General features: G+C 36.1%; 1 protein-coding gene across 1 annotated transcript in view; it reads left to right on the forward strand.

Moving 5' to 3' along the window:
- Positions 1–4,584: 4,584 nt before the first annotated feature.
- The window catches only part of LOC113233883, a 73,412-nt gene continuing 55,828 nt past the window's right edge, over positions 4,585–22,168 (forward strand). Inside the window, exon 1 of the mRNA XM_026469112.1 lies at positions 4,585–4,884. Coding sequence (XP_026324897.1) covers positions 4,830–4,884 — 55 coding nt within the window. The 5' untranslated portion in view covers positions 4,585–4,829. The remainder of the gene's footprint in view (positions 4,885–22,168) is intronic.

Here is a 22,168-nt window from a genome sequence, read left to right on the forward strand (position 1 = left end):
GTGAAAATTTTCGTAGCATGATTTTCTACGACTTTAAGGGTCGTTGTCCAGAACTCTACTCAATATTCAAGTTAGGACTTGAGTATTGCAGTGAGTACTGAAAATCATACTCAAGTCCCTGCCATTAGAGTCGTATTTCCAGAGCTTGAAATCATACTCAAGTCTGCTCAAATCCTGACTTGAGCATTGAGTAGAGTTCTGGAATACGATCCTAAGCGTAATTTGACAGCTCAGTGGAGCTTTGCTCGGCTTCAAACTGCTTTCGGCGATGAAGAACCATGCAAGACGACTATTTATAGCTGGTTTGCAGAGTTCAAACGCGGTCGTGTGACGAATTTCGTGATGGTCGCCCATTCATTGAGATTCGGGAATCTTTAGGCATAGGCATAAGTCAAATACAATCAATACTACTCAAACATTTGGATGTGATCGCGTCACTTGGTGCAATGCCATGCTTACCAGATTCAACGAAGGGGCGTCAAATTTGGTGTGCGACATAGTAACAGGTGACGAAACATAGATTTATAGTTACGATCCCAACACAAAGCAGTAAACGAGCGTATGGGTCTTTCGAGATGAGCCGAAACCAACCAAAGTGGCACGCGTGCAAAATGCCTCTAAGCGGATGATTGCTTCTTTTTTTTAATAAAACTTGACACGTGGCTCCTGTTGCTTTGGAGAATCATTGTACTGTGAATAGTGATTGGTACACGACCATTTGTTTGCCGGAAGTTATTGACAAACTCCGCAAAAATAACCGTAAACGCCGTATCATCTTGCACCACCGCCAGACAGACAAATGAATTTGTGAAGGTGAACAACGTTGACCATGAGGCATATGAGCCATCCCGTGTACAGTCCCGACCTGGCACCTTGTGACTTTTATTTATTTTCAAAAATGAAGAACCAGATACGCGGTCAACGATTTTCATCACCTGAAGAGGCTGTCGAAAAGTTTCAGAGGATGTTTCAGAGATTGTCACGGAGGAGTGGCATAAATGTTTTCAAAATTGGTTCATTCGTATGAAAAAGTGCATTAACGCTAACGGAGAATATTTTCACAAACAATAAATTCATTTCTGACCATTCATAGTATTTTTTCTTATTCATTCCGGAAACTTACAGTGCGCCCCACGTATTCGGTGTCATATGCGATGTATTCCGTTATAGATACAAATGTATAGTCAAAATACACAATTCAAAATTGGCATTGCGGTGCTATCGCAGCGCATTCGTTATGCTCTCGATAAATCCAAATTAAGCCGCACGGCTGCCTAGACGCCATCGGTCAATTTTATATGAATATCACGAAACGAACCAATAGTTCCACAACGGTGAATAACCGTATATGGTTGATTATAACGTATTTTCATTAAAATTATTTCACAAGATGAATAATGCTACTAAAGTTCATTTCTACCGATCGTATATGCATTATTTCAACCGCGGCGTGCTTCCTGCTCCTGACAGCCGGAAATAAAGCCTTCCGACAAGTAGTAAGTAATTATTATTGCTAGTTTTTTTCCATCTACCTATTTGTAATCTAGATGTCATTTCTTCCTATTTGTCGATAAGAACAATTGAGGTAACACATTCGTTTGTACCTAAGTACAACATACAAGCTTTACAGGTGTACAGTGTGCTCCTTATTGATACCGATCAAAGAGAAAAAAACCGGTATTTTGTTATATTAAATAAGAGTGAAGGTAAACATAATGTGTATATGATCTGCTTCTAACTTATTTGAACACGTACTGAGTTAAATTGATGTCGTGTATTGTTTGCTGTATAATTGTAATTAAACAGCATAGAAGTGTATTTAATTTTACAAAGTAGGTTGTTGTAAAATAACACTAAATAATGCTGTGGTAATGGTTTATGTCGACACCGAATGCTGCTAGAAGTATAACTTTCTTAAAACCATTATTGTCATAATTACGTAAAATTTTATTTGCAAACCGGTTCATTCACTCTTGATCTACCTCTTTTTGTATTTATTTTTGGTACTCACGTTAATGTTTGTAACCACTGGCAGGGTCGCCACTTGTACGGGTTGCTTCTTTGGGGTACCAAATGAAACACTTTGTTGGGTAACGAATTAACACGCCACGAACCAACGTTTCTCACGCCTTCGGCCGTACTCACCTCACCAGCGAGTGTTTCTTTTAATGCTATACGTTACATATACTACCTCATCTCAAAATAATTCGAGAACAGAATCGACGCAAAAGCGCGAGTCGAGCAGCAGGGACACTGACTTCATTTCAGATTTTTTTCTACAAACAAAATTGAAGCCATTTGAAAAATGTGCTCGTATATGTATACGTATATGCGGCATAGAGAGAGCAATGGTCGCAGTTACTCTGCGAGACCGAAAAAGGAACGCTTGGATCCGAAATAGGACCAAAGTTAAAGATGTCATGGCTGTCGGGCCGAAAAAAGGTGGGCGGGGCACATTGCGAGAATGGACAAAGCGAGTACTTGAGTGGAGACCCAGAGCGGACATCAGAGGGCGCAGCAGACTTGGTCGATATTCCCTTCAGGCGTAGTAAGCGCTTTTCATCATCTTCACACAGGCAGGCACAGCCCGGGAATGGAATTCCCGAAAAATGGAAATGGAATGCCTGCGCCTGTATTTCCGAATTCATACAACCCGGGTACCTTTAAGAAGCGACTGAATAGGTTCTGGGCAAGCTCGTACCATCGTAGATCCTATCTTCGCTCCAGAGATAGGTAGTGGTGACAAGTACCTACATTTAAAAAAAAATATCGTTAATAAGAAATAATATACAAAAACGATATCAATCGTTTTTTTTATAAAATCAATATATTCAATTAGATACATTGGTCACGTATATTGGGGAAATAAGGATCGAGAAACGAATAGCTTGTCAATATGTCAAAATAGTGAAACATTAAAAAGTGCAATGTAAGAAAAGCAAAGTGTTTCCGGAGAAATGATACAAAATCTATTCAATAAAAGTCTAAAGGTTTTCGGAGTAACAAATTTCTGTAAATCATGTTTCTAGCTTGTGTTAGGTAACCCCACGGACATTTACATAATATAAAGTACTTCCAGGCTATTATAATCAGCGGTCATCTGTATATAAGACGGATTTTGACCTTTTTTTCAGGGTTACGATCTCTAGAGTATGGATGTTAGCAGTCTTCTTGAGTTACTGGTACATGATGACACCAAATACTGTCGTAACTCAAAAATGGTGGATATGAGAAAACAGAATTCGAAAGTTTAAAAAATTACTGAACGGTTCTTCGAATAATGGGATTATTTTTATGTATACATATTATTTGTCCATTTTTTGAACTTTCAAATCATGTTTACTCAACTCCACCAATAACCGCTTACGCGATGAGCTCTTCCTACCGCAAAATGGCGGCTATTTGGTTTTGCAAATTAGAAAAGCGTTCAGTTTAAATACAGTTTTTATAAATAAAAATTATTATTCTGCATTGCTAAATAAATACCCTCCGTACTACCAACAAAAACATCTCAAATAAAATGCAGTAATACACCGCAAATCCTGCACTTAAAAAGCACTAATGAAACTTTTGGTGTACTTGGATAAATATGATAATATTCCGTTTGAGTGGTTCTACCGTTTACCATGAAATTACTCCTTAAAGTATAGTTTATAAACATTTATATTCAGTGTAAACTTAAAAATGCTACTTACGGTATGTTTTCAATAAATAAACACCGAAATCACCAGCGCAAACAATAACACACACGATTGTCGTGACGTATTTTTGAAGTTGTTTATTTTTTTTAAATGACAGACCCAGGCATTAAAAACTTTATGGTTTGCTAGAGTAGTTACCGAAATAGCAATTAATATTAGTTCTTTTACCTGTTATACTCGTAACTTCGATATCTGATAAATCGGTATAAAATCATCACCGGCACCTCTAGGTGTGGTCTACGGCTGTATGTATCGCGTGAGCGGATAGAGTTACAACAGTTTTTATTTCATGTGGGATATGCGTTATTCTAGAAAGCTATCGATTTGTCTACACCAGTCTTGATGTTTGTTATAAAGTAACTAAGACGAAGAAATAAATTATTTCTCGAAACAGACAATATCGTTTCAGACCAAAGCAATTTCTTCAAACTTCTTATCATCTTCAAAAGAAGTGCAAACGAACTTCGGCACCGAGAACAGAGAATAAAACTTACAGAAAGAATTCGCGAGAGCAATAAACATTTCATTCTACATACAGTGCCAAAAACAATGCATTTCCAAGAGGGGAGAACTACCTTCTAAAACTCATAAAACAGAACAATACGGCCCGACATATTTTTGCCAAAGATACGCCTTTCTCACATACGCACACAACTAAAGAAACACAAACATGTTTTACGTAAATGAGTGTGTCGAACGACTCGGAGTCTATTACATCGGCTAGCAAAATTCGCAGGGGAAAAGCAAAAAACTTACAGACAACAGCCATGACATTTATCTAATTATGGGATCGCGATAAAGGCGCGCGAGGGGACGGGGAACGGGGAAAATTCAGGGGGGAGAAGTGCTGGCAACGGAGGCTGTGCCGCAGTAAGGCTCCAGCTGTCGGCAGAGGCGCACCTTGTTTTCTATTACGTGTCCTGTAGAACACGCTCGCGTACTCCTATATTCTCCACGAAAAAAGTTGCGATAGTGGTTTTAAAAATTTCTACATAAATTTTCAAATATAAATTATAAAACTATGAATGTCAGTGCGTTTTGGATTATATGAAACTGCAGTTGGGAAATGCATAATGGAAGTCGATTTTTGGTAACTGTGTGCAATGATTAGTGCTACTTGACGTGTTTATGAAGACTTGGTTTTTCAACATGACTGTACTTCTTGTTTTTGGACTTTTTGTTGGTAAGTTTTGTATGAATTAATGAGCAAATTTTATGGCATAATTAATTTTTAAATTGTAATTATAATAATAAAAATTAAGGATAAAACTATGTTTTACGTTGTGCTTGTTAGTGTAGGAAATATCGGTTATATATTTATTTATTTTTACATAACTCTATGCAATTATAGTTTCCTAAAATATTCATAGATTAGAGTTATCGTAAAAGTAAATACAGAAAGAAAATTGCAGATATACGTCGCTCTTCTGTAAATCAATTGTAGAATTTAATTTTTTATTAAAATTTCAATCCAATTTCTTATTAAACACTATCTTTCTTGAATTGTCATAAAATAACACATTTAAAATTTGATTAAATTAATCAATAAATATACAAATAATTTCCATCTGCCAGACGTGGCTCTGGTGATCTAGTGTTTTTTTTATATGATACTAACTGGCGGGATGAACTAGACGTGTCTGGCGGCACTGCCACTGCGCCTGTCACCCTGAGACTCTAGTTCACAAGTCTCATGTGCCTGTAATTTCCACTAGCACCTTTACGCTTGGCGGCAGAATTGTAATTACAGGCATATAGGACTTGTCAACTTAATTTGACGTGCGCCTCACTCACCTCCGTAAATGGTATCATAACAAAAAATATTCCCTGTATCATTAACCAGAACCCATTTAGAAAAGTTAATTTCCAAAACCTACCGAGAATCGAACCTGGGACCTCCTGATCCAGCGCCACTTAGGTCGCAATAGTTGAAGGGACCGGGTTCAAATCTGTTAAAGAGACTTTCTTATATCGTCCATTTATGTATCCCCTTTGGTCAAGATGTAATTTTGATAGAAAATAGTTTCCTTAACTACATAAGTTTAATTCGTGTTGTAAAGTAAGTAATTACTTGAACGTGAGGTGCTCGTTCTCAGATTTTCTATTACGTTCTACATGACCCTTGTACTCCGCCTTACTTAAGAAACGTTTTAGCTTCCTCGGGGAAGGTCACAACCGTGAACTTAGTTAGGTCTCAAATGGATAACCTACTACAACCTCCTTTGAATCGCTCGGAGTGTTACAAAGACTCCATTACGATTAAGGCTGCATTACTGTGGAGTGAACTCCCGTTAGACATCCGGCATTGTAAGTCGCTTCCTATTTTCAAAACTATTTAATTTTTTTTTATTTTAACGTGCCGAATAAGTCGTGCGCCTGGTGGTAAGCTACACGCCATAACAGTTGTTCTGCCACTGCGCTCGTCACCCTGTGACATAAGTTGACAAGTCCCATGTGCCTGTAATTTCACCAGCACCCTTACCCGGCACTAAATCGGAACGCAGTAATGCTAACATTACTACTTAGCGGCAGAAATAGGTAAGGAAACAGACAAGGACCTCTACTGCTGCTAAATATCGCGGTAATATCCTCTGATTCTGTCCAAGTCAGCAACGCGTATATATTTATTAATATGTATATAAGTTTATTATGTTATATTTATATATACTAACATATTATACTAATATATTATTTGATAAATTATAATATTAATTATTGTTTATCAATATAATTCAAATTTTGCCATTGGCACACTACGCATCCCGCTCTGATTAGCTTTCTTATATATATATAAGAAAGCTAACTTGCTATATATATATATATATATATATATATCTCTCTCTCTCTCAAAGGTTATCTGGAAGAGATTGTTCTTAGCGATAAGGCCGCCTTTGCTCACATTAGTTTTAAGCCAGCTGTCTATGAACTGTTTAACTGTTTCTGTTCCTGTGTGTGAGCAATGAAGTGTATATATATATATATATATATATATATATATTTGCTATATATATATCTGTGTATATATCTACGTTCGTTAGCGCTGTCAGAAAAGCGCCGTGTGGACACAGAGAAATTCAATTTCAAATTTTCATACTAAATAATCGTACAAGCCACAAAACGTTTGTCACAAACACTAAACGAAATGCAGAAATAATAAGTTTAAAGTGAAATTTAAATTGTAATGGAATGTCCAAAAACTCCGTGTGGTTTTTGTCTCTAGCTAACTTTGAACAAATAATAATCTAAGATCATTTTACAACTAATATTTTAACGAGACTTTTAAGAATAAGTGAGGAAAGTTTTAAGTTTATCATCAATAGCTGGTGGTAATATACTATTTTTTATAGTTTTTTTACGCACATGCTCATTTCGCCGCATTGTGGGAACCCTAAACCTAAAAGGTGAAGATGTCACACACAATTGCTAAACTCACTGCGCCATGCCGCCTTCAAACATTGTATTCTATATATTAACAACAAAATTGTGTATCACTGACAAAGCTTTTCGAGAAAACGAAATGTAGCACGTAATAACACCCGATCGTAACCTGTTAAAACCAATTAAACACACAGCAAGTACCGTAATTACTATGAATTTTGAATGAAATAATAATAAAAATAACGCACGTACTTATAGCCTCGCATTAGGCAAACCCTGTGTCGCGAGTGCCATAGACATACACATAGGCATACGGCATTTTGCTTTGGGGTAATGCCGCCGATATCAATAGAATCTTTGTCCTGCAGAAACGTGCAGTTAGGGCAATTTACAATCTGGGCCCCAAAGTGTCTTGAGAGATAAGTTTAAGGAAATTAACATTCTTACACTAGCCTCACAGTACATTAATGAAAATGTAATTTATGTTAGGAGGAATAGTAATAAGTTTATGAAAAATAGTGACAGACATAACATTAATACGAGGAATAAAAATAAATTAGCTGTTCTTGATAGTCGTCTTCACAAAGTCAAAAAATCGTTTAAGGGGCAATGTATACGCTTCTATAACAAGATTCCGGTCGATATACAAAATTTGCCTTTCACGAGGTTTAAAACTATAGTGAAACAAAAACTTTATACTAAAGGTTATTATACAACTTCTGCGTACTTGGATGACAAAAATCCGTGGCAGTAACCCGTTTAGCTCATGGAGGTAGCCTCGATCTCTGATGTTTCGAAACAAAAAAATATATTGTAAATATTGAATGCGTACAAATGTTATTTACAAAGAGCAACCCCTAGAGTTTTGAGCTCATTCTTCTCAGGGGAATCTGCCTTACGAATGAGCGGTAGAGTTTAACTATTGTGACGATTTCAAGTGTAATAATGCTTACCTATGAAATAAAGATTATTTTGAATTTGAATTTGAATAGGCAACCACAAATTACACCCAAACTCAAGAGAGAAATAAATGTAGGCAATGCAATCCAGCAAAGTGGTTACTTTTCGGTTCGGTCAGGGAGGCAGTTATCAATTCTCCGTATATCCGCTCACGCGATTCATGCGTCTCTGGAAGCATACCACACCTAGAGGTGCCGGTGATGATTTTATACCTATTTATCGGATATCGAAGTTATAACAGGTAAAAGAACTAATACTAATTGCTATTTCTGTAACTACTCTAGCAAACCATAAAGTTTTTAGTGCCTGGGTCTGTCATTTAAAAAAAATAAACAACTTCAAAAATACGTCACGACAATCGTGTGTGTTTTTGTTTGGGCTGGTGATGTCGGTGTTTAGTTATTGAAAACAAACCATAAGTTGCGTTTTTTAAGTTTACCCTGAATATAAATGTTTATAAACTATACCTTAAGGAGTAATTTCATGGTAAACATTAGAACCACTCAAACGGAATATTATCATATTTACCCAAGTACACCAAAAATTTCATTAGTGCTTTTTAGGTGCAGGATTTGCGGTGTATTACTGCATTTTATTTGAGATGTTTTTGTTGGTAGTACGGAGGGTATTTATTTAGCAATGCAGAATAATAATTTTAATTTATAAAAACTTGTATTTAAACTGAATACTTTTCTAATTTGCGAAACCAAATAGCCGCCATTTTGCGGTAGGAGGAGCGCATCGCGTGAGCGGATATTTTACTTTGTAAACTAAGACTTATTTTTGTCAAAATGTAGCGTATACTCTTCTAGATCCCATTGATCTCCAAAATGCATCAAAACTGGTTAAGCAGCTTTCGCATTTATATCATTAGTTTATTACAAAGCCGTCAAAAACTATTGCAGATTCTAGATTCGTGTTCGTCCCAAATCCAAGAGTATACAAATCTAGAAAACTCGAACCCACTTCGGATGTCGCTTGTGCACTAAGACCGATTCGAGTCCAAAAAAACACGAATATCGTTTGTACATTTAGAGATAAAATGATCCTTGTGACATTTCGGACCGTCATTTCTCGGTATCTAGAGAATTAAGTAAGAAACTCTACTAGGGGTTGTCTTTTTTAACAATATACAGGCTGCCCGATAAAGAATGGATAAGCCTGAAATGCCTTATAGTAGAGCTTATGAACGTTAAAAAATATATATAAAGAAAAATATATCCCATGTATTATCTAAGATATACATATTTTTTTCTTTAAATTTAATTATTTTCATCTTATTTTACGTTTTTGTACACCACAACTACAAGTTAAATAATTTCTTCGGTTTTTTGGTGTCATAATATTCTACATTAACTTTACTAATAGATAGCTAGTAAATAGTTTGACTAATTATGGCACTTCAATTAAAAAAAAAGTTTTATTTTATTTTTCAGTGTAATTTTTTTTTTCACCACGTTTAAACATCTTTGATATAAAAAAACTTACAAAATGACGGCTGTCCTGCGCACTATGCGGTCCCTGTTCGAGCATATTTGAATAGAACATACCCAGATAGATAGATCGGCCATCTGGGGCCAATTTTATGGCCTCCGCGTTCACCGGACTTAAATGCACTGAATTTTTTTTGTTGGGGCTACCTTAAAGAAATTGTGTATAGTAAGCCGATCAGGTTTTTGGAAGACTTACGTAGCCATGCCAGTGCAGCCGCTGCAACAATAAGTGAACGACGATAAACGCGGCTACTCAAAAGGGCTTTTATCCGAAGATGTAGAGCCTGCATCAGGGTCAATGGCAAACAGTTTGAACATTTGCTGTAAACAAATTGTAAATAAAGTCGTATTTATTTCTAATATTGTTTTTTTTTATTGAACCTCAATGGTCAATCTCAATTTAGGACAAAAAATGGTCCAATTTTGAAAACTTAGTTTTTAGTCAAATTTACTCCTTTTGCACATTAATAGCAATAATTTTCTATTTATATTAAATACAATAATGAAGTATACCATTTTGAAATCTACTTTAAAAACACGTTATTTTAGAATAGTTGCCTTTCCGGTTATCGTAATTTTTTTTTTATATCAAAGATGCTTAAACTTTGTGAAAAAAAAATTTTGCACTGAAAAATCAAACAAAACTTTTTTAAAATTTAAGTGCCATAATTAGTCAAACTATTTACTGCCTTTCTATTAGCACAGTTAATGTAGAATATTATGACACCAAAAAACCGAAGAAATTGGTTAACTTGTAGTCGTGGTGTAAAAAAACGCAAAATAAGGTGAAAATAATTAAATTTAAAAAAATATTTATATATCTTAGGTACTACATGGGATATATTTTTCTTTATATTTTCTTTTGAACGTTCATAATCTCTACTATAAGGCATTTCAGGCGTATCCATTTTTTACCGGACACCCTGTATACAATATTTGTTTCGAATACATTGATAAAACAACATAAAAGAGTGAACGGATCACTACTATGAATTCATGTCATCTAAATACGCAGAAGCTGTACCTTTAGTGTAAAATTTTAGTTTCACTACGGTTTTAGATCTTGTAAGTAAATACATACATAAAACTCTAGCTCTTGTTCCACGGAACGGGTAGGCAGAAACCACGGAACGCCACTTTACTCCATCCTGACACAATTTTCTAACCTCACATACATCAACTACACTTTTCATACTACTTCGTACATTCCTGTCACTATGGATCCTAGCATTTTTGAGGACGTCACTGATCTGGTCAATGTAAGTCTTGCGAACCTTGTAAATGGCAAATTTTGAATATCAACCTTGACTCGTAAATAAATTTATGACTGGTGAAAACGACTGTCAAGAACGATAAGCTCGTTTTTGGACCGTCGAGCCTGTCTGCTCGAGCGCAGCGCGCAGGATTGAGTCGGGAGTGGCCGTAAGCCCTGTGTGTAATACTTACTAAAGCTGCACATATAAAGGAAAGGGAATTAAATATGATTTGTGAGGCAGATTCCCCTGAGAAGAATAGTCAGAAACTCTAAAATCTTGTTTATAAATTAATAATGAACAAATATAAATTAACAATGCTAATTTTAATACAGCATACGTTGAAACAATCTGAAGGCGATGAGCTATAGGTTTTGGTCGTGTGTGCACAGATACACAGTTTGTTTCACGATAGTTTTGAACCTCCAATTTTTTTGATACCAAATGACGAGATGAACAAATCATGAGCCTGGTGGTAAACGACATGCCTGTCTATAGCAGTTGCAGTGCCAGAGATTTAAATCGCAAAGATTTCAAAGCGAGCTGCCACCGCGCCTGTCATCCAGAAACTAAAGTCGATAAGTCCAATGTGCTTGCAATATCAACGGCAACCTTACACTATAAAACCGAAAAGCAGTGACGCGCACGAAATGGGCTCTACTGCTACTAATGAAATGCAATATTTTGGACGATAATAGATTCTACAACTTTCATGGTTGTTAAATAAATGAACATCGATTACGTATACTTGGTTTTTCAAATTGGGTTAAACAAATCACGTATATTTCCGGTCCCATGGTCACGGTTGGCTGAGATGGTATGTGGCGTACTCATAACGCTGCAACGCCACTCCGTGTTTTAAATCGCATAGATCTGAAGATCACAGTTACTGCACCCGTCACCCTGAGACATAAGTTGACAAGTCCCATGTGTATGTAATTTCATCAGCACCCTTACCCTTTAAAACCGGAACGCAGTGATGCTTACGTTAACTCTAGGCGGCACATTAAGTGCGGTGTGAATACTTTATCTGGACGAGCCCTTTCATATAAGAAGATTACATTGTTCCTAAGCTGCATGTCAGAAATCATATTATGTAAGTGTATACACTGCTAGTTAAATGGATTAATGACTTTGTGAAAATGGCTGCCAAGAATAGCCAGCTTTGCATAAAAAAATAATTATCCCTCCTAACATAATTATACGTCACAAAATTCAACAATTGGTGTTAATTTGTGAGAACGCATACGAATGAGCATCTGTTTATTACGTCAGAGTGGAAATAGACAAAGGGAGAAATTAAATGCAAAATATGCTAAACTGACAGCGTCCGTACCACACGGTTAATACATAAGGTTATCTACGTCTTAGCTTCGTAACGCCACAAAAGAATTATTTAATTACCAACTTTAATAATAATAATAATAATAATAATAATAAGTATCTCGACCTGGCGCACGAGATCACCGACAAGTGGGATGTGGCCTCCACTGAAATAATCCCAATTGTTTTGTCCGCAAATGGGTTAATTCCAGTCAGCCTTTCTAACAGCTTGAGGCGGTTGGATTTCTGTGGCGTGTCGCTTCCAGCACAAATGCAGAAGGCGGTCCTGCTCGATACGGCACGTATTGTTCGCCGATTCTTGGACCTGAGTCCCTGACCCCGGCCGACTGTGCCATAGCCGGGAAATACCGCCTCTCTCATTTAAAAATTCAAAATTAGTCTTTTACGCCTTGGGAGAGGCGAGAGTTTAAAATAAACATAATAATAATAATATATTTATTTCAGACAACTATTTAGTCCACATGTGTTAGTAACAATTTTATTCTTAAAAATTATGTTAGTAGGCACTAAATCTAACCATTATTAAATTAAAATTAAAATAAAAACATGAAAATTTGAGGCGATTAAAAACGAGGCGAAAAAATTTGCCGCGTAAAGCAAAAGTCAATTCTCCTGGCAATGGTTTTCAGTATTGGGTTGGAGCTGACTCGCAGTCTGCAGAGCAGTGAGGCCGACTTTTTGCGCATAATGGCATAAAAGTCATCAGTGCGAATTTAAGCATAGATACTTAGAATATAATTTTGGAGCCAAAATATCGGTTTGCCGTCGAACTGCCCGCTTGAAAATTTTGTATAGTAACTATTTCTTGTATAATATCACAACGGAACGAACAAGTCGTGCGCCTGATGGTAAGCGACACGCCTATCTATAACAGTTGCAGAGCCACTCCGAGCTTTAAATCGCAAAGATCTATAAGACATAAATTGATAAGTCCCAAGTGCCTGTTTATTTCACGAGCACTCTAACCCCCGTTCACGTGGCATTACACTGCACATTTTTTTACAGTATTCGAAGTGCAGGACAAACACCGTGTGAACGGTTCTATTCGGTTCGGATTTATACTGTAAAAAACGTGCAATACAATGTCGTGTAAACGGGGGTTATGGGTGCATTTATTGGACACGCATTTCATTGTGCTCATCCCGCGCGGTCGCGTTGAGCGTTCCGGCCACGACGACGAGGCTGGCTTGAAGTTGATCTACGCGGCTACCGAGCGGTTGCATTATTCAGAGGAATTTAAATGTTGTTGCCTAGTAAATAGAATACAGATTCGCCATTAATTTACATGAAGTTGCTAACTGGGTGGTTGCAGCGCGACCGCCGCGTGAAAACTTTCGCCTCGTGTGACTGGGCGTATTGTTCATTGGAGGCATCGAACTGCTTGACGGCAGAAATAGGTAAAGAAATTGTACGTAACTGGACAAACTGGTTCTTAACGAGCGCATCTGTCACTAATTATGATGCTTTAATTTAAAAATACTGTCAACATTTTAAGCTCACATTTGAATGAACGTGGCCGACTACCGTGCAGTGAATTCACCTTTTATTACAAGAAGTCGCTTTCAATATTTCCTTCCGTATAACATTTACAAACTTCTGTAAAGTTATTCAGAAAATGCACCCGCTCTGGAATTCAAACTTGTGACCCGAATCTTGTAAATGGGGCAAGACAAGAACTTGTGATTTACGCAGCGAGACACGTTTTTGGGATCAAAGGAGCGGGCTAAGATCAAATATCTGTGACCTCTCGGCTTTTCGGCAAATATTAACGTTTGACCGTTTGTACGGTTTAAAACATGGGTTATTATTATTACTTTTTTGTGTGATGTTACGCGATTATTCCGTGTTACGGGCGGTGTTATAAATAAAAGAAGAACTACCTTTAGTAAAACGAATTTACAGAAGTAATTATATATGTTTGTTAGTAAGTATTACTGTATAGACAAACAGTAATTAACATTATATTTTATCAAATAATAAATAACAATAAAGTATACATATACTCGTATATATAATAATATAAAAATATAATAACGCACACACTCAACATAGCCCCGCACTAGGGAAACCCTGTGTCGCGGGTGCCATGGACACACACATAGACAACCACAAATTACACCCAAACTCACGAGAGAAATAAATGTAGGTCATACAAATATTTCGCCCGGCCCGGGAATCGAACCTGGGACCTCTGCGTGGCAGTCCGGCATGGTAACCGTTCGGCCACGGAGGCAGTTAAACTTTATTATTTATTATATATATAAACTTTATTTATTTATTTACAGTTATACTTTATTAGTATATTATACAATTAAAATTTTGCTATTGGCACACTACGTATCCCGCTCTGATTAGCTTTCCTATATCTCAAAGGTTGTTTGGAAGAGATCGTTCTTAGCGATAATGCTAAATTGCAATGGGGTCCCCATTTAAGTAAGTTGTCAAAACGGCTCAGCTTTGCAGTGTACGCGATTAAAAAAATACGGAAACTTTCAGACGTCGAAACCGCTAGATTGGTTTACTTCAGCTACTTTCACAGTCTAATGATATACGGCATTTTGCTTTGGGATAATGCCGCCGATATCATTAGAATCTTTGTCCTGCAGAAACGTGCGGTTAGGGCAATTTACAAACTGGGTCCCAGAGTATCTATGAGAGATAAGTTTAAGGAAATTAATATTATTACACTAGCGTCACAGTACATCTATGAAAATGTAATTTATGTTAAGAGGAATAGTAATCTCTTTATGAAAAATAGTGACAGACATAACATTAATACGAGGAATAAAAATAAAGTAGCTTTTCTTGATAGTCGTCTTCACAAAGTCAAAAAATCATTTAAGGGGCAATGTATTTGCTTCTATAACAAGATTCCGGTTGATATACAAAATTTGCCTTTCACGTGGTTTAAAACTATAGTGAAACAAAAATTTTATACTACAGGTTATGATACAACTTCTGCGTACTTGGATGACAAAAATCCGTGGTAGTAACCCGTTTAGCTCATGGAGGTAGTCTCGATCTTTGATGTTTGAAAGCAAAACAAAAAATACATTGTAAATGTTGAATGTGTACAAATGTTCTTTACAAAGAGCAACCTTTTTTGCTCATTCTTCTCAGGGGAATCTGCCTTACGAATGAGCGGTAGAGTTTAACCAATGTGACGATTTCAAGTGTAATAATGCTTACCTATGAAGTAAAAAATATTTTAATTTGATTTGTATTGCAGTCAACGTTAACTGTAGGCAGTTATTGCAGCGCGCCTAGCTCAGGAGCTCAGTGTAAAAGTTGATTTCGAGATGGAAGCACGGACCGAATCAAATAAAAGTTAACTGACAGTTTTCTCTACATTCAGCGATTTAATTTATTTTAATTTATTATTAAGTTACTTGAATCTGTTTCACATAGGTCATAATCTAATAAAAATAATCTGTGAAAAATAAATCAGTTGAGAGGAGTTTCACCAACTGTGTCTGGTTTTACCATTTATTTTGATTAAACTGATTAAGTGAGGTGCCATCCACAAATGTTGGATGAAACTACTCAAATATCCACATCCGGAACTAACGGTTCCTGAATGGTTATATCGCACCCCTTACGGAAGAATAGCATAAGTGGAATTACGTCAAACGTGTTTATTGCTCCATTAGATACAGAAAAATATGACCCACATTCCCTCCAATTGGAGGTTAGATACAGAAAAATATAACCCGCATTTTGTCCAATTGGAGGATATAGAAAATATAGATATAGGACGGATATAGATATAGGACATAGAGATACAGAAAAATATATATGTAAAGCAGAGATTTCTCTCTCTACCGTGGGATGAGGTTACGCAGCTCCAGCCAAGTGAAAACTCCAAGTTGTTGAAGAAGGATTTATTTTCACCTTGAATGACGCCAATATGATTTCATCCTATATGCGGAAGGTCCGGGCAGTTGTTCTCAAGATGGGACTCGACTCCTGGAAATCGTTCCGCGAGATGATGAATTTCGCTCTATATGAGCGTACGAAATATCAGATGGTCCGGGTAGCAGTTCCCAAGAAGAGACTCAACTCCTGGTTAGCCTAACTGAGCTCTCGATATTCTCCGATTTCTGTCCACATAAACAAAATTGTGTTACAGTAGTCACCATTCGAGGAAAAATCTTAACACCGCGATTCAGAAATAACGCCAAATGGGTCAATGCCATCCAGCGGATTCTTAGTGAACTAAAAGTAAACATTCTGGCTTAAATACATAAAGTAGGTTTGTTACAGTCTCCCCCTCTGGCCCCGAAGAATTCTCGGCGAGAGGGACTGAACTCTTCTTGATTTTCTTTGGTCGTCTTCGTCCTCTCGTGGGTTTAGGATGTGCAGTGTTTATGATGGATGGCTTCCTTGGGCTTCTCGTAGGTACATCAACTATCACGTCGCATATCGCCCACCTTTCTAGTCGATTTTTTTGTATCTTATGGAGCAATAAATATGTTTGATGTGATTCCATTTATGGCATTGTTCCATGAGTGGTGCGATATTGTACCCTCCGTTTTGATTTTAATGCATAAATAATTACTTACTTATTAACCTAATTTTAAGACAAATTGTTACTAATTAACTACTAATCTTGCTATGGATGATGTCTGAACTAAATAATAAGTATTTTATTTATTTATTAAACCTTCAAATAATCATTAGCTTTTACCGTTACCAAAAAAATTTTCTGAGACGCAGAAAAATAACAATAACTTAAAAATGTCAATTACTTCTTTTCATTCTTGGACTGTCGTTCACATAGACGCTTGAAGTTAAAGTCTCAACTGCAATAAGCCGAGTTTCAACTGCATAGTTTCGAATGCGTGAAGTCGTTATCAACTTTATGCGGTCGAGGTCTCGCCAATCAATCTGTGAGCAGCCTTATATGTAAACAATATTAAAAAAAAACCCTCTCCTGTAAAATTTGTTTATTGTAATCGGCGGTAATGGCTCCATATAATTTGTTTAATGTTGCTTGTATTATTTTTTATTATACACGTAGCTCAACAAGGGCAAGCATTATCCTACGTCCCTCAAAAGATGTCTGTCGAAATTGCATTCCAATAGGCAATTTATACAATTTTTTATTTTTTTTATAATACCAAGTGACAACAAAGAACAAGTGAAGTAAGAACAAGTCGTGCGCCTGATGGTAAGCGACACGCCTGTCCATAACAGTTGCAGTATCACTCAATTCTTTAAATCGCAAAGATCTAAGACGCACTGCCACTGCGCCCGTCACCCTGAGACACAAGTTGACAAGTCCCACGTGCCTGTAATTTCACCTTACCCCCTACCTTTCAAAATCGGAAAACAGTTATGCTGATATTACTGCTTGGCGGCAAAAATCAATAAGGTGGCAGTACTTCCCTGGACGAATTCTTTTACAAGGCGCTGTACTGCGACTGTACTAAACTATTGTATAGCTATAGGCAAGTCGAACATGTAATCTTTAGAGACGACCTTGATCGCTCAGTAGTTCTAAGAACTTCCGAATTAATCTCAACATGAACGCGAGAAGAGAACTGCAGTATGCTTGTTTGGTCCATAGAGTGGTATGGAACACATGTATACATGGTGTTGAAGATTCCGATGCATAAGTTGTCACGGTAGTTGCTTCAGGTTTTGAGGAACTTCATAAATTTCACCAATGAGGAAGATCGGTCCGAACCGGTTCATAGTCTTATTTAAATCAATCTTAATAAAAAGCAACTTGCTAAAGCTGTTGAATTGTTTTAAGCCCTAATTTTTTGTATCTCATTATGATTATATGAGTAAATATAATAATGATCATTGGGAAAGGTGAGAGTCTATAATAATCTCAGTACAGAGTACTAAAAAAACCGACCTCAAAAGTACGTGGAATTACGTCTATTTGCTAAGTTTCATTGAAATATCCCCTAGTTCGCCACTATACAGGACTTGATACTGGAGATAATAAAAATAGGTTCTCACTACGACACTACTCAAAGTATATTGAGAGAAAAACGCCTTGAATGGAAGAAATAGCAAAATCAACCATTAAAGTAATTGCTAATAAATTAAAGTTAGGCGCTATTTATAAAAGTGAATCTTCATGCGTGAACAACCACCCTTTGAGGTGGTTGATTTTCTTCAAAATAAAATAGGACCACTATGGAAATACCCCCTTTCCAACAAAAAAAGAATCATGAAAATCGGTTCACAAATACCGGAGTTATCGCGTACAAAAAAAAAAAAACAAAAACAAAAAAGAACATACAGTCGAATTGAGAACCTCCTCCTTTTTTGAAGTCGGTTAAAAATAGATAATAATATAGTTTATTTGCTTCACAAACAACTCTATAACAATATTATATAACATTATGTTGTAAACCAAAACATTCCTACTCCACCTACGGATAAAGTATTTTTAAAATAATGACTGCGACAAGAATTATTCGTATGAGCAATTTTTCTTCTGTTTTTTTTTTCATTAAATTTATTTATTCAAACCATTTATTTCAGACATTTTATATCCATATTTGTTAGTAAAAACATAGCACAACACTTACACACTAGTGTTAGTAAATACAAAACAAAAACAAAAAACATATGTACAATAATTTATACAATATTTATAAGTATCACCATTACCTGTATTATATATACATAATGATGCTACCTACAAATACTGGCTTGGCTTCGGGAATACATGGAGCTTGGTCCAATGTTCAAAGAATGAACCCTGGACCCTACCAGCAATGACCTCGAGGATGCTGTTACGGCTTTTTTTTTTTTTTTTATTTATTTATTTATTTATCTTCCCCATTGACTTACAATTATATGGACGTCGGGTCCGCGCTAAAAAGTGTCCGCACTTGTAAGGCGCTAAAATCGTATACAGAGCGCGACACTCCGCTTTAGTCTTCATTTGTTCTACGGACAGCGCGATACTGCGATGACATAACAATTTAAATTTCGAATAGGTTGACTTGGGACATTTTTTTCGTGGTTTTTGTATTAGACCCGTCGTCCATTTATTTGTAAGTCAATGATCTTCCCTTATAATGTAATGATATTGAATCATAGTTTTTCAAATTTTATAATTGTTTTAAGTCCTAGTTGGATTTAAATCCGCCTAAGATCTTAGGGACATGGAGCGCTGTCTGCGACCACAGAGCGGTACCAGGCAGCATAAGCTGAGATATCTCCTTGTGACAGTTTTGGCGTACCGTTCATTGTTTATATATTTTTTGGCTTAATCTATTATATTTTGTGACCAAAAAAGTGTCATGGCAATAAAGACTAGAGGGTGTAGCCCTCGGAAATAATTACGTTACCCTGTTAGAGGGATTTACCTACCACCTAAAGAAGGAAACGTCAACATGACACCTCGATTCGAGACCCATCCAATCGACTCTCATTGGTTCGATTGCATTCGACTGTAAACAGAAAGCTTAACATAACGTGTAAGACGTTGAGTGAAAGGCGTTACGTCTTTGAAAAGCTTTTCCGATTCTTAGAACGAGGTGAAGAGATGTAGAACTAGATAAATTTTATCGAATGGAGTTCGTTACTGGAAGCTTTTACATCAAGAGGGAACCAGTATATTGGTAGGTGAAGTCGTTATCACAAATAAATACTTCCTCTATCATGTTGAATAGTATGTTGCCTCCTTTGTCATAACAAATGCATTTGTATTTAGGCATTTTTGTAGTTGCCCATGCAAAGTTGTTTTTTTTTTTTGCAATTGCGCTATTTTGCTTACAGTCTGTTCCAATCCGTTACGAGTACAAAACAACAAAACGGTTTGGTTGAAATTCTAAAGCAGTCACTCAATAAATCGAGTAAGTCTTTCACGTATATTTCGAAGATTTCGACTTATATATCTCATCAATTTTTCTAACAATATACATTTGAATAACATCGTAAAATCGTATTTGAAAAATTGTGTGAGGTTATCTTTCAAACAAAAAGCATGAATATTATATGGTTGTATAGTTATTAAAAAACATTTGGTTCATTCAATCTAAAGTTTTTTAATCGATTAGTAAATCAAAAACAGAATCTAAGTGTAAAGATTTCAAGGATTTAAAATTAAGATTTCGGAAATTTTGAATATGTTTTTATTATAATTATGTAAGGAAAACCGTTGGTATGACTCAATGAAACAAATCGATTCACTGAATTCATTAATCGATTTGTGGTTGGCAGTACAATTGGTCATCACTAAACATCTAGATAGATAGATAGATAGAGGTCAGTGACTTGCTTGTTTACTTTTTGTACAAAATGAATTAAAAAGAGGTGACATTTCGTTATTCCCAGAATATTAATTACTTAATTTCGCTAAAAATAAAATGTTGATAACCTTAGTTATGATAAGGAGGGGATGGTTAGCCAGACTTTCTTTTTTGTTAAATTATTCTTAAGGAAAAAATGCTTCAATCTATAGTCCAAACATATTTTTCAATTGGCTAGGGTGGATAAACACCCTGCAGACTCTATGGCTTATGAAATAAGGATCTGAACTCATTGTAAGATCTAAGTGGCAGGGGACGCCTGACGGGTCGGTTTCTTAGTAAACATTTCGACCGAAACAGGATATTCGGCATGTTCAGCAGTATACAGAGGAACCGTTGCTGAATTTGTGTTATTTTAGGTTAACACGATTTACATTTACACCCTTAAGTCACTTAAGTAAGTCCTTTTTTCATTTTTGTTAAAATAATACACGGCGCTGCAAAATTGTAACTTTTCAGTAGGTAATTTTTAAGAATAACGAAATTCGTCGTTAACTTTTTATACTTAAATAGGAAAGTTATAAAATTTCCCATATACATAATTTATTTCATGTATTTCGTGTTGGTTTTATGGCTTTCATGTGGTAAAATCACTTTTGACGTTACGAGGCTTTATTATAATTAAGTGTACGAAATTAAGTACCTCATTGCAAATATTTTAAAGCAAAGTAATCGCATTATGTTTCTGTTTTTCATTCCAGAAAATTAAGGAAACAAAATTAGTACCTTATTGTAGACACCAGGAAGTAAGGGACTGCCGGACGAGGAGTTACAAGGCCGAGTGAGGCTTTTTATTATACGATGTATAGTCAGGCATTCCCCGTTCCAGCTGAGGTATATATATATGTATATATATAGTGCTTTTCGCAAACAATGCGAGGGAATAATAAATGACTAAAGAATGAAGGAGAATTTATAATAGAAAAAAATGAAACAATCTTTTGAAGAATGTGAAATTAAACGAAAAATAAATACCATATGATACCAGAATACCACAGACAATATATATTTTTTTAAATTCTCGCAATTACGAACACTGTTGCTAGTGAACAGCTGGCTGCAAGAGAGTGTTTTCTTAGTATGTTTACATTTATTTGTTCGTTGCAAGCTTTATAAAATGATAAAAATTTTAGTTTTTTTTTTTGGAGTAATGCAAACATTTCTGAGCATTATGTTTAGTGTAGCATTATGTATATATGTGGTGATTACGTTTGTATATAATCATAAAGTTATGGAGTTCTTACGGGGGTTTTTACGAGGTTTTTGTTTTTGTTACACATTGGAAACGAAGCTAATATTTTGGATATAAACCGCGTATATTTGTTTTGGACTCTTGTAGGTCCCATAGTTATAAAAGTAGATATTTAACTGTCTCCGTGGCCGAACGGTTACCATGCCGGACTTCCACGCAGAGGTCCCAGGATCGATTCCCGGGCCGGGAGAAATATTTGTATGGCCTACAATTATTTCTCTCGTGAGTTTGGGTGTAATTTGTGGTTGTCTATATGTGTGTCCATGGTACCCGCGACACAGGGTTTCCCTAGTGCGGGGCTGTGTTGAGTGTGTGCGTTATTTATTTATTTATTTATTATTTATAGTCACGACTAACTAAGATGGTGAAGTCATTATAAATTCTTTTTTTTAAGAGAAAGTAAAATTTAGGCTTTTTTTGTATTGATACTTCACCCATTTGGTGCTACGTTGACGTAGTTGTAAATTTTGGCAAAATTTAATGAAGTAATACGTCAAAACATTTT

This window comes from Hyposmocoma kahamanoa, unplaced genomic scaffold, assembly GCF_003589595.1.
Source record: "Hyposmocoma kahamanoa isolate Upper Pololo Valley unplaced genomic scaffold, ASM358959v1 80, whole genome shotgun sequence".
NCBI lineage: Eukaryota > Metazoa > Arthropoda > Insecta > Lepidoptera > Cosmopterigidae > Hyposmocoma > Hyposmocoma kahamanoa.